This window comes from Salvelinus namaycush, chromosome 3, assembly GCF_016432855.1.
Source record: "Salvelinus namaycush isolate Seneca chromosome 3, SaNama_1.0, whole genome shotgun sequence".
NCBI lineage: Eukaryota > Metazoa > Chordata > Actinopteri > Salmoniformes > Salmonidae > Salvelinus > Salvelinus namaycush.
In genome coordinates, this window is record NC_052309.1 from 17,915,928 (window position 1) to 17,930,844 (window position 14,917).

The 14,917-nt window shown below is 43.7% G+C and overlaps 1 protein-coding gene across 1 annotated transcript in view; it reads left to right on the forward strand.

Moving 5' to 3' along the window:
- The window catches only part of LOC120045042 (AP2-associated protein kinase 1-like), a 44,018-nt gene that overhangs the window by 23,582 nt on the left and 5,519 nt on the right, over positions 1–14,917 (forward strand). Inside the window, exons 8-16 of the mRNA XM_038989867.1 lie at positions 1,185–1,288; positions 2,032–2,126; positions 2,320–2,480; positions 5,474–5,634; positions 6,548–6,943; positions 8,209–8,324; positions 8,611–8,834; positions 9,020–9,121; positions 12,301–12,396. Coding sequence (XP_038845795.1) covers positions 1,185–1,288; positions 2,032–2,126; positions 2,320–2,480; positions 5,474–5,634; positions 6,548–6,943; positions 8,209–8,324; positions 8,611–8,834; positions 9,020–9,121; positions 12,301–12,396 — 1,455 coding nt within the window. The remainder of the gene's footprint in view (positions 1–1,184; positions 1,289–2,031; positions 2,127–2,319; positions 2,481–5,473; positions 5,635–6,547; positions 6,944–8,208; positions 8,325–8,610; positions 8,835–9,019; positions 9,122–12,300; positions 12,397–14,917) is intronic.

The window sequence follows — 14,917 nt, forward strand, 5'->3', positions numbered from 1 at the left end:
TAGTTGAGGTAATATGTACATGTAGGTAGAGTTATTAAAGTGACTATGCATAGATGATAACAACAGAGAGTAGCAGCGGTGTAAAAGAGGGGGGGGGGGCAATGCAAATAGTCTGGGTAGCCATTTAATTAACTATTTACCCATCTTGTTAAGAATTCTCATGGCTTGGGGGTAGAAGCTGTTTAGAAGCCTCTTGGACCTAGACTTGGCGCTCCGGTACCGCTTGCTGTGCAGTAGCAGAGAGAACAGTCTCTGACTAGGGTGGCTGGAGTCTTTGACAATTTTTAGGGCCTTCCTCTGACACCGCCTGGTGTAGAGGTCCTGGATGGCAGGAAGCTTGGCCCCGGTGATGTTCTGGGCCGTTCGCACTACCCTCTGTAGTGCCTTGAGATCGGAGGCCGAGCAGTTGCCATACCAGGAAGTGATGCAACCAGTCAGGATGCTCCCGATGGTGCAGCTGTAGAGCCTTTTGAGGATCTGAGGACCCATGCCAAATCTTTTCAGTCTCCTGAGGGGGAATAGGTTTCGTCTTACCCTCTTCACGACTGTCTTGACCTTCTAGACATTTCTGGATTATTCTAGACGATTGTGTGATTCTAACTTGGTGGCAACAGTTTGAGGAAGGCCCTTTCCTGTTTCAGCATGACAATGCCCCCGTGCACAAAGCAAGGTCTATACAGAAACGTTTTTCGAGATTGGTGTGGAAGAACTTGACTGGCCTACACAGAGCCCTGACCTCAATCCCATTGAACACCTTTGGGATGAATTGGAACGCCGACTGCGAGCCAGGCCTAATTGCCCAACATTAGTGCACGACCTCACTAATGATCTTGTGGCTGAATGGAAGCAAGTCCCCCCAGCAATGTTCCAACATCTAGTGGAAAGCCTTCCCAGAAGAGTGGAGGCTGTTATAGCACCAAAGGGGGACCCATCTCCATATTAATGCCCGTGATTTTGGAATGAGATGTTCGATGAGCAGGTGTCCACATACTTTTGTCCACTTAGTGTATATAGTATCAGTCCTGTACAACATGTTACCTCTTCATCTAACCATGCTTAATCTACCTGTTGTGGGATAGTCAGTGTGTTGCTTTTGTCTCTTCTGGTGTGGTTTGATTGGTGTCTCACTTTTTCTCTCACCCACCTCCTCCACCTCTCCTTCTCATTCTGTTGGTGTTTGTCAGGGTACATGCTGGAGCCCGACCCTGACAAAAGACCTGACATCTACCAGGTGTCCTACTTTGCTTTTAAACACGCTCGTCGGGACTGCCCTGTTCAGAATGTTAAGGTCAGTCTTTCTCTGCTCTGGAGACAGTCTACACTGAGTGTACAAAACATTAGGAACACCTTCCTGTTATTGAGTTGCACTGCCGTTTGGCCTCAGAACAGCCTCAGTTCATTGGGGCATTCCACAGGGATGCAGGCCCCTGTTGACTCCAATGCTTCCCACAGTTGTGTGAAGTTGGCTGGGTATCCTTTGGTTGGTGGACCATTCTTGAGACACACAGGAAACTGTTGAGTGTGAAAAACCCAGCAGCGTTGTAGTTCTTTATGTACTCAAACCGGTGCGCCTGGCACCTACTACCATACCCCGCTCAAAGGCGCTTAAATCTTTTGTTTTGCCCATTCACCTTCTGACTGGCACATCTCAGTTGTCTCAAGGCTTAGAAATCATTCTTTAACCTGTCTCCTCCCCTTCATCTACACTGATTTTGAAGTGGATTTAACAAGTGACATCAATAAGGGAGTATAGCTTTCACCTGAATTCACCTGGTCAGTCTATGTCATGGAAAGAACAGGTGTCCTTAATGTTTTGTACACTCAGTGTATGTGGGTCAGTCTATCTCTGTGCTAGGGTGTCTCTCTCTAGTGTTTCCTGTATGTTTATGTTCTCTGCTCTGACATTGGCCTCAGGGCCAGATCTACCAATGTTCTATTCAATCCATGCCTGAATCTACTGAATGTGCTTGTCATATGGATCCATTCCCTCCCAAATATGAATTTCCAATACTTTTACCTGTAATCATATAGAACTCTCCAATTCCTGCTCAACTCCCTGAGCCGATCAAAGCCAGCGAGGCTGCTGCAGCGAAGAAGAGCCTGAGCCAGACACAGAGTAAGGCCAGGTAAGTCTGTGGTGTTTGTCATACAGGGAGCTGCCTGAGTAATCTTGTAGTTGTTGTTATTATATGCAGCAGTATTGAGGCCAGTATCCATGTTTTTTCAGTTGTGTGTTCTCTGTTCTGCTTTAACATCATTCATAAGGTAATTTCATACCATTGACAAGTTGATCACCAACTCTCACCTTTTTCCCCCCAGACTGACAGACCCCATCCCCACCACTGAGACCTCCATCACGCCCCGGCAGAGGCCCAAAGCGGGCCATGCCCAGCCCAGCGCTGGGATCCTACCCATCCAGCCGGCTGCCCTCACCCCTCGCAAACGGGCCAACCTACCTGCCGGGGGGGCCCTTCCTCTTGGTATGAACCCACCCTCACTCTGTCACTCTGCCTATTTACTGAGGCATGTTAAAAGTGAATTCAGAAAGTATTCAACCCCTTGACTTTTTCCACATTTTGTTGTGTTACAAAGTAGGATTTAATTTTCTTTTTTTTTGGTCAACGATTGTCGTGGATTTTCAGTACTGAGAGAGACTTGGTCATTTCTTCAAACAATCATCTTTATTTAATATTGATAAATTATTGCAATAATGAGACCGTCAGCCCAACAGTCTTGACTGACTGTTAGGCTGAGAGTATGAATCATACAGACAATGCACAGTTCATATAGCTAATACCCAGAATGCTTGGTTCCACCCCTCCCATAAAGATTTTTATTTTGTATTTATTTCACCTTTATTTAACCAGGTAGGCCAGTTGAGAACAAGTTCTCATTTACAACTGCGACCTGGCCAAGATAAAGCAAAGCAGTGCGACAAAAACAACAACACGGAGTTACACATGGAATAAACAAACGTACAGTCAATAACACAATAGAAAAATCTGTAAACAGTGTGTGCAAATGAAGTAAGGAGGTAAGGCAATAAATAGGCCAATAGTGGTGAAGTAATTAAAATTTAGCAATTAACACTAGAGTGATGTATGTGCAGATGAGGATGTGCAAGTAGAAATACTGGTGTGCAAAAGAGCAGAAAAAAACAAAAACAAATATGGGGATGAGGTAGGTAGTTGGTTGGATGGGCTATTTACAGATGGGCTGTGTACAGCTGCAGCGATTGGTAAGCTGCTCTGACAGCTGACGCTTAAAGTTAGTGAGGGAGATATAAGTCTCCAACTTCAGTGATTTTTGCAATTCGTTCCAGTCATTGGCAGCAGAGAACTGGAAGGAAAGGCGGCCAAAGGAGGTGTTGGCTTTGGAGATGACCAGTGAAATATACCTTCTGGAGCGCGTGCTACGGGTGGGTGTTGCTATGGTGACCAGTGAGCTGAGATAAGGCGGAGCTTTACCTAGCAAAGACTTATAGATGACCTGGAGCCAGTGGGTTTGGCGACGAATATGTAGCGAGGACCAGCCAACAAGAGCGTACAGGTCGCAGTGGTGGGTAGTATATGGGGCTTTGGTGACAAAACGGACGGCACTGTAATAGACTGCATCCAATTTGTTGAGTAGAGTGTTGGAGGCTATTTTGTAAATGACATTGCCAAAGTCAAGGATCGCTAGGATAGTCAGTTTTACAAGGGTATGTTTGGCAGCATGAGTGAAGGAGGCTTTGTTGTGAAATAGGAAGCCGATTCTAGATTTAACTTTGGATTGGAGATGCTTAATGTGAATCTGGAAGGAGAGTTTACAGTCTAGCTTGGGGGGCACTGTGAGCCACTTTGGGCTTTCCTGTCTTTTTCTGCCCCTGGTGTTATCTTAACCTCCGACCCTGGCCTAATTTCCCAGGCCAGGATGTCTAAGAACCATTGAGGCATTTATTCTACTCCTCTCTATCCCTGTCACAACCACCCCACATCCTGTCCCTAGAAGGCCAGCTGTAGGTTTTATCACCAGGAAGCTAGAGTGGACACCATACAACAGCATTAGCAGGACAGAAATATCTCACTGTTTAAGTAAATAATTGTTACATTTCCAACAAGTCAGGTGAATACATAATTTTTCCCTCACACGATCTACGCAAAATATTGTGTAATGTCAAAGTTGAAGAAAAATTCTAACATTTGTAAAAAATTAAACACTAATATACAGTATCTTGATTTGATAAGTGTTCAACCCCCTGAGTCAATACATGTTAGAATCACCTTTTGGCAGCGATTACAGCTGTGAGTCTTTCTGGGTAACTCTCTAATAGCTTTCCACACCTGGATTGTGCAACATTTGCCTGTTATTCTTTTCAAAATGTTTCAAGCTCTGTCAAATTGGTTGTTGATCATTGCTAGACAACCATTTTCAGGTCTTGCCATAGATTTGAAAATAGATTTAAGTTAACTGTAACTCAGCCACTCAGTGTTCTTGGTATGCAACTCCAGTGTAGATTTGGCCTTGTGTTTTAGGTTATTGTCCTGCTGAACGGTGAATTAATCTCCCAGTGTCTGGTGGAAAGCAGACTGAACCAGATTTACCTCCAGGATTTTGCCTGTGCATAGTGCCAATCCGTTTATGTTTTATCCTGAAAAATTCCCCAGTTCTTAATGATTACAAGCATACCCATATGCAGCACCACTATGCTTGAAAATATGGAGAGTGGTACTCAGTAATGTGTTGTATTGGATTTGTCCCAAATATAACACTTTGTACTCCAGAACTTATTTAGGCTTGCCTTAACAAAGAGTTTGAATACTTATTGACTCAAGACATTTCAGATTTTCATTTTTTATTAATAAAAAATAAATAAATAATGTATTTCCACTGACATTATGGCGTATTGTGTAGGTCAGTGAAGAATATTTGTAAATTAATCAATTTTAAACTCAGGCTGTAACACAATAACATTTGGAAAATAATCAAAGGGTGTGAATACTTTCTGAAGGCACTGTAGCTACTCAAGAGATAAACAGAAGTGACTGAGGTAGATTCTCTACCCTAATGGCAGTAGCTAAGTTGGAGAAAATGGAAGTAAATAAAGATGGCGGACAGTGGGTACTAGCCATGATAAATAAATGTCTGCCTAAGTGGGCATGTACCCAAATAAGCTAGCTAGTTAACATCGAGCTGGACCTGCACTGACCTAAAACAGTTGTTTTCCCCTCTTTTTCGGTAACTCAAAGAAATGCCCCTGGGTGCAAACTGTTCAGAACATTCTGCGAAATTTGGTTGACTTATTTCACAAATTAGATCTTAGTTATATTTAGTCAAACATTATATGGCTCTCTTTAGAAACAAATGGCTGGTATGCTTAGAATGTCTCTCAACAGTTTCATCTAATGAGGTCTTGCCAGTGATGTATATAGCATGCAATATATTTTCTTAGTTTCATGGCTTGTATAGTAACCATATTCTGTACTCCTTGCAGGAGTGAACTTAAACCTTGCCCAGCAAGCGGCAGCCCTCCAATCACAGAAGGCACAGAACACAGCTCCACTTCAGCCAGCGACTGGCCAATCACATAGCCCTCCCAGTGAGGCCATACCCCAGCTGGGTGGAAAGCCCCAGGCTGGTGCTCAGCAGAAGCAGGTAAACTCAGGCAGCCAGCTAACACCCAAACCCACAGCCATACTACCCTGCATCCCACTGCTGGCTTCTCTCTGAAGCTAAGCAGGGTTGGGTATGGTCGATCCTTGGATGGGAGACCAGGGGCTGTTTGTACCATGCGTCTCAGAATAGGAGTGCTGATCTAGGTTTCTGCTGCAAAAATAACTGCCATCACCAGGTGGGGGTGGATGACGTGTCTTCTGAGCATCTGGAAGCGTTTAATGAATCTAATCAATTACAGGACAAAACCCTGCAAGTTTTAAAAAAAGATTTAAGTGGGTTAATATAATTATGGTTATTTGCAACAACAACAAAAAAATTATGAAGACAATTTTCCTCTTTACCCTCTAACGGGTCTGGTAAAATTAATTTCAAAGAAATATAGCTAATTTATTTCATAGGATTTTGTTGCTTAGTGACACATCCACTTATGCCAGCTGTAAAGTGCCATCTGTATGACAAGCTGCTGCCTCAGGGTTGGGTTATTGTTCAGCCAACCTTTGTATAGACTGTCATCATGGAACAAGCTTAGATAAGTAGGTCATTGAAGTGCAGGAAACTCTTGACCAAACAGAGAAGAAGTGTGCATTAGGGAGGAAATTGGATGGAAAAAAAACTTTACCATACAATTGCACCCCATTATATTTTCCTGTGATTACATTTTTTACAGTCTCCTCCTATTGCAACAATGGGTCCTTAGTTTTTAGGTAGGTAAGACAGTTTTACGGTATACCGGTATATAATTGTGAAAAAGTGAAGTGTTATGCAGGTGAACCCATGATAACAGCCACAGGCATTCTTAGTGGCACACTGTGTTGTCTGTGTGTGAAGCAGCTTTGTCTTCGTTGTCTCGGTTTTTTGACGCTGTGTGCTGTCCTACGTCTTTGTGTGGTAGCCAGGACAGTTGCAGCAGCAGCCTATCGCAGCAGTGGGAGGAGTCCCACCTGTGCAGACCAAGGCGGAGGCCCCGAGCACCCCTCAACAGGCCTTGCCTCTCCCGGTGGCCAGTCCTTCCCCTCAGAAGGCCCAGGCTCCGTCCAGCCCAGCCCCACCCAAAGCCCCAGCACGTCGTAAGCAGGCCAGCCAGAGCCAGGCCCAGCAGCAACCATCCGCTCAGCCTACTCCAGCCCATCCTCCAGCTGCACAGCAGCCTATAGCTCGGCAGCAACCAGTTCCTCAACAACCAGTTGCCCAGCAACCAGTAGCTCAGACAGAAGCGGCCCAGCATCCACCTGTCAAGACCCAGTCCACCCCTGCCAAGACCAGTCACAACACAGCTGAGACTGAGACGGTAACATACCTGCAGCCTGCACCGCGTCTGCTCCCTGAGCTGTCAGACACACTCAAAACCTGCTTGAAAGTGACATCAGGCCATCCATTGTTCCACCCAGCCATCTATCGTCATGCCAATGCCAATGCCAATGCCATCAAATCAAATTTATTTATATAACCCTTCTTACATCAGCTGATATTTCAAAGTGCTGTACAGAAACCCAGCCTAAAACCCCAAACAGCAAGCAATGCAGGTGTAGAAGCACAGTGGCTAGGAAAAACTCCCTAGAAAGGACAAAACCTAGGAAGAAACGTAGAGAGGAACCAGGCTATGAGGGGTGGCCAGTCCTCTTCTGGCTGTGCCGGGTGGAGATTATAACAGAACATGGCCAAGATGTTCAAATGTTCATAAATGACCAGCATGGTCAAATAATAATAATCACAGTAGTTGTCGAGGGTGCAGCAAGTCAGCACCTCAGGAATAAATGTCAGTTGGCTTTTCATAGCCGATCATTAAGAGTATCTCTACCGCTCCTGCTGTCTCTAGAGAGTTGCAAACAGCAGGTCTGGGACAGGTAGCACGTACGGTGAACAGGTCAGGGTTCCATAGCCGCAGGCAGAACAGTTGAAACTGGAGCAGCAGCACGGCCAGGTGGACTGGGGACAGCAAGGAGTAATCATGCCAGGTAGTCCTGAGGCATGGTCCTAGGGCTCAGGTCCTCCGAGAGAGAGAAAAAAGAGAAAGAGAGAATTAGAGAGAGCATACTTAAATTCACACAGGGCACCGGATAAGACAGGAGAAGTACTCCAGATATAACAGACTGACATTAGCCCCCCGACACATAAACTACTGCAGCATAAATACTGGAGGCTGAGACAGGAGGGGTCAGGAGACACTGGAGACATCATCCTTCATCATTTTGCTGTCTTTTCAGTTTTGTTCGTTAGTGTTGTTCTCTCATTGACTTGAAAAACTCTGCAACATTGTGAATGTTTGAATGACCCTCATTTCTGTGTGATAGACTTTTTTTCTTTTTTTCCTGTCCGTCTTTCACTTCATTTTACTTTGTTTCCCTCATTTTCTTTAGTGTTGTATGTATTTGTATTTGGCATTGAAAGTGAATAATTAGTGAGTGTTATTGGGTTTTGTTATTTTTCATGAGTCGTCCTCTGTTTAATTCTTCTCCCTTCAGTTGGACTGTGAGATTTGTATTGTTTATATTATTGTTTCTTATACTTCCTCTCTCCGTCCCTCTGTCCATGACTCCGCACCACTCTCCAAAGGCAGCAGAGCGCACCCCGAGTAACGTTACCCAGCATGCAGTCGGTGGGCTACCTGGAAGTAACTCCGGCCTACTACTGCAAGAGGCCACAGCAGAGGATGACCTCAACCAGTTAATGTAAGATATGCATGACATCATCACCAGAAATATCAGCCTTAGTTAAATATGTCTAGATTTCAATGTGTAATAAAAAGCATGAGCTGGCGCACACCCGCTGAAAATTATTTTGTGTAAAGGTGCTGACTAACAGCGAATAAACTGTAAACTATAAAAAATAAATAGAGTCACACACTCTATATATAAACTCCTAGTATTTAATTGGGTAAACCACCAACGTTTTGGCATCACTTCTTTAGTGTGTAACAACAAATTGACCTGTTCCGGCATTTGTGTGTTTTTCCAGATCTGTCGGTAAAACTCCACCCAATTCCACCCGGTCCCTTCAGCAGAGTGTGTGTGAACCAGCACAAGATGGCAACTTCGCTGCCTTTGCCCATTCCCCTACCCTTGGCCCTGCCACCGGTTCCCCCACGCAGCCCGCCTGGAACCCTTTTGGTGATGATGACTTCTCCAATCTCGGTGCAGAGCAACTGATTAACAAAGACCTGGTTGATGAACAGGCTGATGGTGAGGCTGTTTGTGTGTGTGCGCATGTGCGTGTTGCACACACAACGGAATACTGTGTGTTCTCAATTCTAAGAGATAGGTGCTAAAAATACACCCTTAGACCTAATTTCTAACATATCCTCTGCTGTAATCGTATTTCCAATCAGATAAAGCTGTATCATTCACTTTGACCTTATCGCTATTAGACGTGGCTGCAGAAGAAGAGGTGGAGACGGCCCCCACAGAGGAACTGATACCTGGCCTGCTGGAGGTCTCCTCCCCTGGGGAAACAACCCCCCAACCTGCTGGTGAGACCCTTCTCATCTCCATCACTCATAGTGGTTCAGTCCTCTCTGGCTCAGTCGGTAGAGCGTGGTGCTTGCAACGCCAAGGATTGTGGGTTCAATTCCCACTGGCACCACCCATACGTAAAATGTATGCATGTCACTTTGGATTGAAGTCACTTTGGATTGAAGCGTCTGCAAAATGGCATATATTAATATTATATTAATGTCCCTACAGTATACAGTGCATTCGGAAAGTATTCAGACCCCTTGACTTTTTACATATTTTGTTATGTTACAGCCTCATTCTAAAAATGTATTAAAGTCGATGGCTTGATAGTTTTTTGCAGATCACACAGCCGTCATACCACTCAGGAAGGAGACGCGTTCTGTCTCCTAGAGATCAAATCAAATCAAATGTTATTTGTCACATACACATGGTTAGCAGATGTTAATGCGAGTGTACGAAATGCTTGTGCTTCTAGTTCCGACAATGCAGTAATAACCAACGAGTAATCTAACCTAACAATTCCACAACTACTACCTTATACACACAAGTGTAAAGGGATAGAGAATATGTACATAAAGATATATGAATGAGTGATGGTACACAACGGCATAGGCAAGATGCAGTAGATGGTATCGAGTACAGTATATACATATGAGATGAGTAATGTAGGGTATGTAAACATAAAAGTGGCATAGTTTAAAGTGGCTAGTGATACATGTATTACATAAAGATGGCAAGATGCAGTAGATGATATAGAGTACAGTATATACATATACATATGAGATGAGTAATGTAGGGTATGTAAACATTATATTAAGTGGCATTGTTTAAAGTGGCTAGTGATACATTTTTTACATCAATTTTTCAATTATTGAAGTGGCTAGAGTTGAGTCAGTATGTTGGCAGCAGCCACTCAATGTTAGTGGTGGCTGTTTAACAGTCTGATGGCCTTGAGATAGAAGCTGTTTTTCAGTCTCTCGGTCCCTGCTTTGATGCACCTGTACTGACCTCGCCTTCTGGATGATAGCGGGGTGAACAGGCAGTGGCTCGGGTGGTTGTTGTCCTTGATGATCTTTATGGCCTTCCTGTGACATCGGGTGGTGTAGGTGTCCTGGACCGGTGATGCGTTGTGCACACCTCACTACCCTCTGGAGAGCCTTACGGTTGTGGGCGGAGCAGTTGCCGTACCGGGCGGTGATACAGCCCGACAGGATGCTCTCGATTGTGCATCTAGAAGTTTGTGAGTGCTTTTGGTGACAAGCCGAATTTCTTCAGCCTCCTGAGGTTGAAGAGGTGCTGCTGCGCCTTCTTCACAACGCTGTCTGTGTGGGTGGACCAATTCGTTTGTCCGTGATGTGTACGCCGAGGAACGTACTTTGGTGCGAAAAGTGCAAATCAATCCCAGAAAAACAGCAAAGGACCTTGTGAAGATGCTGGAGGAAACAGGTACGAAAGTATCTCTATATCCACAGTAAAACGAGTCCTATATCGACATAACCTGAAAGCCCACTCAGCAAGGAAGAAGCCACTGCTCCAAAACCTCCATAAAAAAGCCAGACTACAGTTTGCGTCTGCACATGGGGACAAAGATTGTACTTTTTGGAGAAATGTCCTCTGGTATGATGAAACAAAAATAGAACTGTTTTGCCATAATGACCATCGTTATGTTTGGAGGAAAAAGGGGGGGCTTGCAAGCCGAAGAACACCATCCCAATCGTGAAGCACGGGGGTGACAGCATCATGTTTTGGGGGTGCTTTGCTGCAGGAGGGATTGTGCACTTCACAAAATAAATGGCATCATGAGGATGGAAAATTATGTGGATATATTGAAGCAACATCTCAAGACATCAGTCAGGAAGTTAAAGCTTGGTCGCAAATGGGTCTTCCAAATGGACAATGACCCCAAGCATACTTCCAAAGTTGTGGCAAAATGGCTTAAGGACAACAAAGTCAAGGTATTGGAGTGGCCATCACAAAGCCCTGACCTCAATCCTATAGAAAATGTGTGGGCAGAACTGAAAAAACGTATGTGAGCAAGGAGGCCTACAAACCTGACTCAGTTACACCAGCTCTGTCAGGAGGAATGGGTCAATTCAGGAGGAATGAGATGAAAGAAATATAAGCTGAAATTAATCATTCTCGCTACTATTATTCTGACACTTCACATTCTTAAAATAAAGTGGTGATCCTAACTGACCTAAGACAGGGAATTTTTAGTAGGATTAGGAGTTGTGAAAAACTGAGTTTAACTGTATTTGGCTATGTTGTATGTAAACTTCCCGACTGTAGATTCACAAACTTTTTTATTTCCTCATCGTCTACTGGCGCGTGCGTGCCTTTCCAAATCATGTCCAATCAATTGAATTGTCCCCAGGTAAACTCCAATGAAGTTGTAGAAACATCTCAAGGATGATCAATAGAAACAGGATGCCCCTGAGATTAATTTGAGATTCTCATAGCAAAAGCTCTGAATACTTATTGATGTAAATAAGGAATTTCCTTTTTTTTTTTATATATACAAAAAAAAAAAAAAATCTTATTTGTGCTATTGTGTGTAGTTTAATGAGGGAAAAAAATTATTGAATCAATTTCAGAGTAAGACTGTCACGTAACAAAAAGTCAAAGTGTCCGAATACTTTCCGAATACGCTGTATCTCTCAGATATTCCCATAGCTCCCCTTCCTTTGTTCTTTCTGCCTTTAGCAATCAGATGCTCCATTCTCCATTACAATCATCTCCAGTGACACACCCATAGAAATCCTATAATTCACTATTCTATATGTCATACTATGGACATAAAGGAAGGGAACTCTGCTACTCCTCCACTCTCCAACCAAGGTGCATGAACTGAGGAGCTACTGAAATGAAGAGAAAGTTCAGCAACTCTTGGAGGACAGAAGTTCATAAAAGTGCTTATTTATTCCTGCTGAGTGAATGGTCCTCTGTGACCTCATCAGTGGCAATCTGAACTCTAAGCTCAGCAGAAATTCCTTTCTGAGAGCTTTCATTAACTCTGCATGCTCAAAATCCCTAGCTAGCCATTTAATGGGATGTCTTCACTGAATAACTGACCAAGAAAACACTGTGTCTTTGCTACTTATCAGACGCAGATGGACAACATGCCATGCTTTGTGTATCTCTGCAGTGTTCATTAGTGTATGTCTGTTTTGTTGTCTTTTCTCTGCTGCACCAGTAGAGCAATCTGAAGACATCCTTGGACTGGATACAGGAGAGTCTTTGTTGACTGTTCCGGTCCCTTTCAGCACCCTAGCACTCTCAGACACTCCAGGTAAGGTTGTGTCCCTTTCTATTTCTATAAGCACACTACAAATCACTTACCCCACATAGAGCATCAACACAACATACTGAGATGCTGCATTCGTAAATCCACTCTGGCAATCTACTCCGAGTTCAGAGCACTCAGGTTTGAGAGTGCCAGAGTGCAGAATAACTGATGCATTTACGAAGACGTTACATGCCTGTTGTTTTGACAGGTGCCAGTAAACATCAGGCTGAAAAACAAACGCACCCTTGGAATTCACACACAATTAGTGTTCCTTAGTGGTCATGGTGACGTTTGGCTGTTTTAGTAAGTGGTTGTCAAAAACCATTCCAAGCCTAATCTTCTTTTATTTAAGTCACAAATGGAGCTCAAAATAATGCAGTACTTCTTGTTGTAACGTGTGGGATATTGCTCTAAGAAAGCCAAAGTACTGGTAATCATGTTGCTAGCAGTGATGTACAGTGCTCTCTTTCCCAAGTTAAAGGGGCTAGAGTGGACTTGTGCTGTGCCTTGGTCCATGACTTAACTGTAAGTACAGAGTGGAGAGGCAGGAAGAGAGCAGATGTGTGCATGTGTTGTGTTGGGAGATGACCTGGTGTGTAGAGTGGTCTTTAGGGGGAACCCCAGATAGTGGATGTAGCTACTAGCCAGCTCTCTCTGTGTGACTGTGTTATGCATCTGGTGTGAAAATAACATTTAGGGTTTGGTGGCTGTGTGAACAAACGTCTCGATGTATGCAAGATATTCTAATCGCTTGTTAACTGGCTTGTTGGAATGTGATGGAAAGTTGACCTTGTTGGTTTTTATAACTTTTCTTCAAAGTGAACGGTTCCACTGCAAACTGTTTCTCTGCTTGAGATGAAGCTTTCATTCATCTGTAGGGTGATATTCTTTTCTCTATTTAGCTATATTCTAATGTGTTTGTCTCAGATTCTTTGTCTTAATATGTCATTCTTCAGCCATTCTGTTATCTTTTGTTTTATTCATCTGTAATTCATGAATTTATCCCCAACCTCTTTCATTTCCCAATTTTCTCATTCCCTCCATCTCTGTTTTGTTTAAGCTACTGGTACGTAAAAAAAAAAAAAAAATCTATGTTTTTAGTTGCATTTCTTTAGCAATATCATTGATTACAAAACCCTTGAAAGCTAATGTAAAAGTCAATCGCTTCATTAAACAATTGAAAACCGTTCTAGTTCCTTAAGGCTCCTATTGATGGAAATAATATCAATGGTGATAATGTAAATACCATGGCAGGTTGTCTCCATGGGGGCTGTCAATCACTTCTTGACTGGAAAGCTGCACTTGATAAACAAACATTACGTCTCAATCGTATCAGGTTATTTGGAACTAGGATACACTATTGGCCAGTAAATATAAATTATCAGCAATGTTTCATGTTGGCTCCCCATGAACTAGGAAACGGGCCTTAACGACATGAGTGGGTTGAGTGGTTATAGTTGTAGTACAATAGCTTATCTATATAGGCCTATATGTAAGCGATAAATAAGGACGGTCTGTACATTCTCTGAAAGTAATAGATGACACAGGCTTGGAGGACGTGCAGCTGAGTCCATCCACGGAGTGCATATTAGTTCCAGAAATGTATACGATATTGTGGTCTCTGTCCTTGCATCACGTTATGTGCTGGAGGCTCAGCTGTACCATCATTTTCCCGCATTGAACACCCATCCTCTCACATTCCCTATAGCCTAGTTCCCTTTGCCCTCAGTCCTATTTATTATTTGTCCTTCACCTTCTCTTCTCCTCTTCTTTCTCTTCCTTTCTTCACCCCTTTTCTCCATCCTCACAAACTCCTTAATTGCTGTTCTGGCATGACCATGTCAAATGCAGTATTTGCTAGCTAGAGTGTTGCTGCCACTCACTTTTTCTTACTGTTCTCTCCCTTTCCATTTACGCTTCCTCGCTCTTCATTTCTCTCTGGGCCTTTAGAGAAGCTTATTGAGGGACTGAAGTCCCCAGATACACACCACCTGCTCCCTGACCTCCTGTCCATGGCTGATCCCTTTGGCAGAATGGTGGCGGAGGCTGTTAATGGTAAAATACTTTCACTCCTGGAGATTTCATTGCTGTACACACTTTGTTACATTTGTTTTTCCCAATGTAAATGTTTTACCGTGGAATGCTCCATGGCAATATCCTCTGTCTGCCCTCAGTGCACCCTTTCTTCCTCTCTCCCTCTCTCTGCTTCCATTTCTCGTTCTCTTCCTCTCTCTTCCTCCCCATCTCCCTCTCTCTGCTTCCCTCTCTCCTTGTCTTTGTCTCTTCCTCCCTCTCTCTACATGTACAGTAGTGGGTCCAGCAGAGAACTCTCTTGTGAGTCTGGACTCTCTGATCCCTGGTCTGGAGGCTCCTATGTCCCAGTCTGAGACAGACTCAACGCTGCTTCATGGTTAGTTTCTGTCTCACAGGCAATGCGACACACAATCTAGATGCTTCCAGAATTGAATGCAACAGTGGAAGAAGATTATGTAGATCTGACGAAACCAAAATGTTTTGGTTTCTG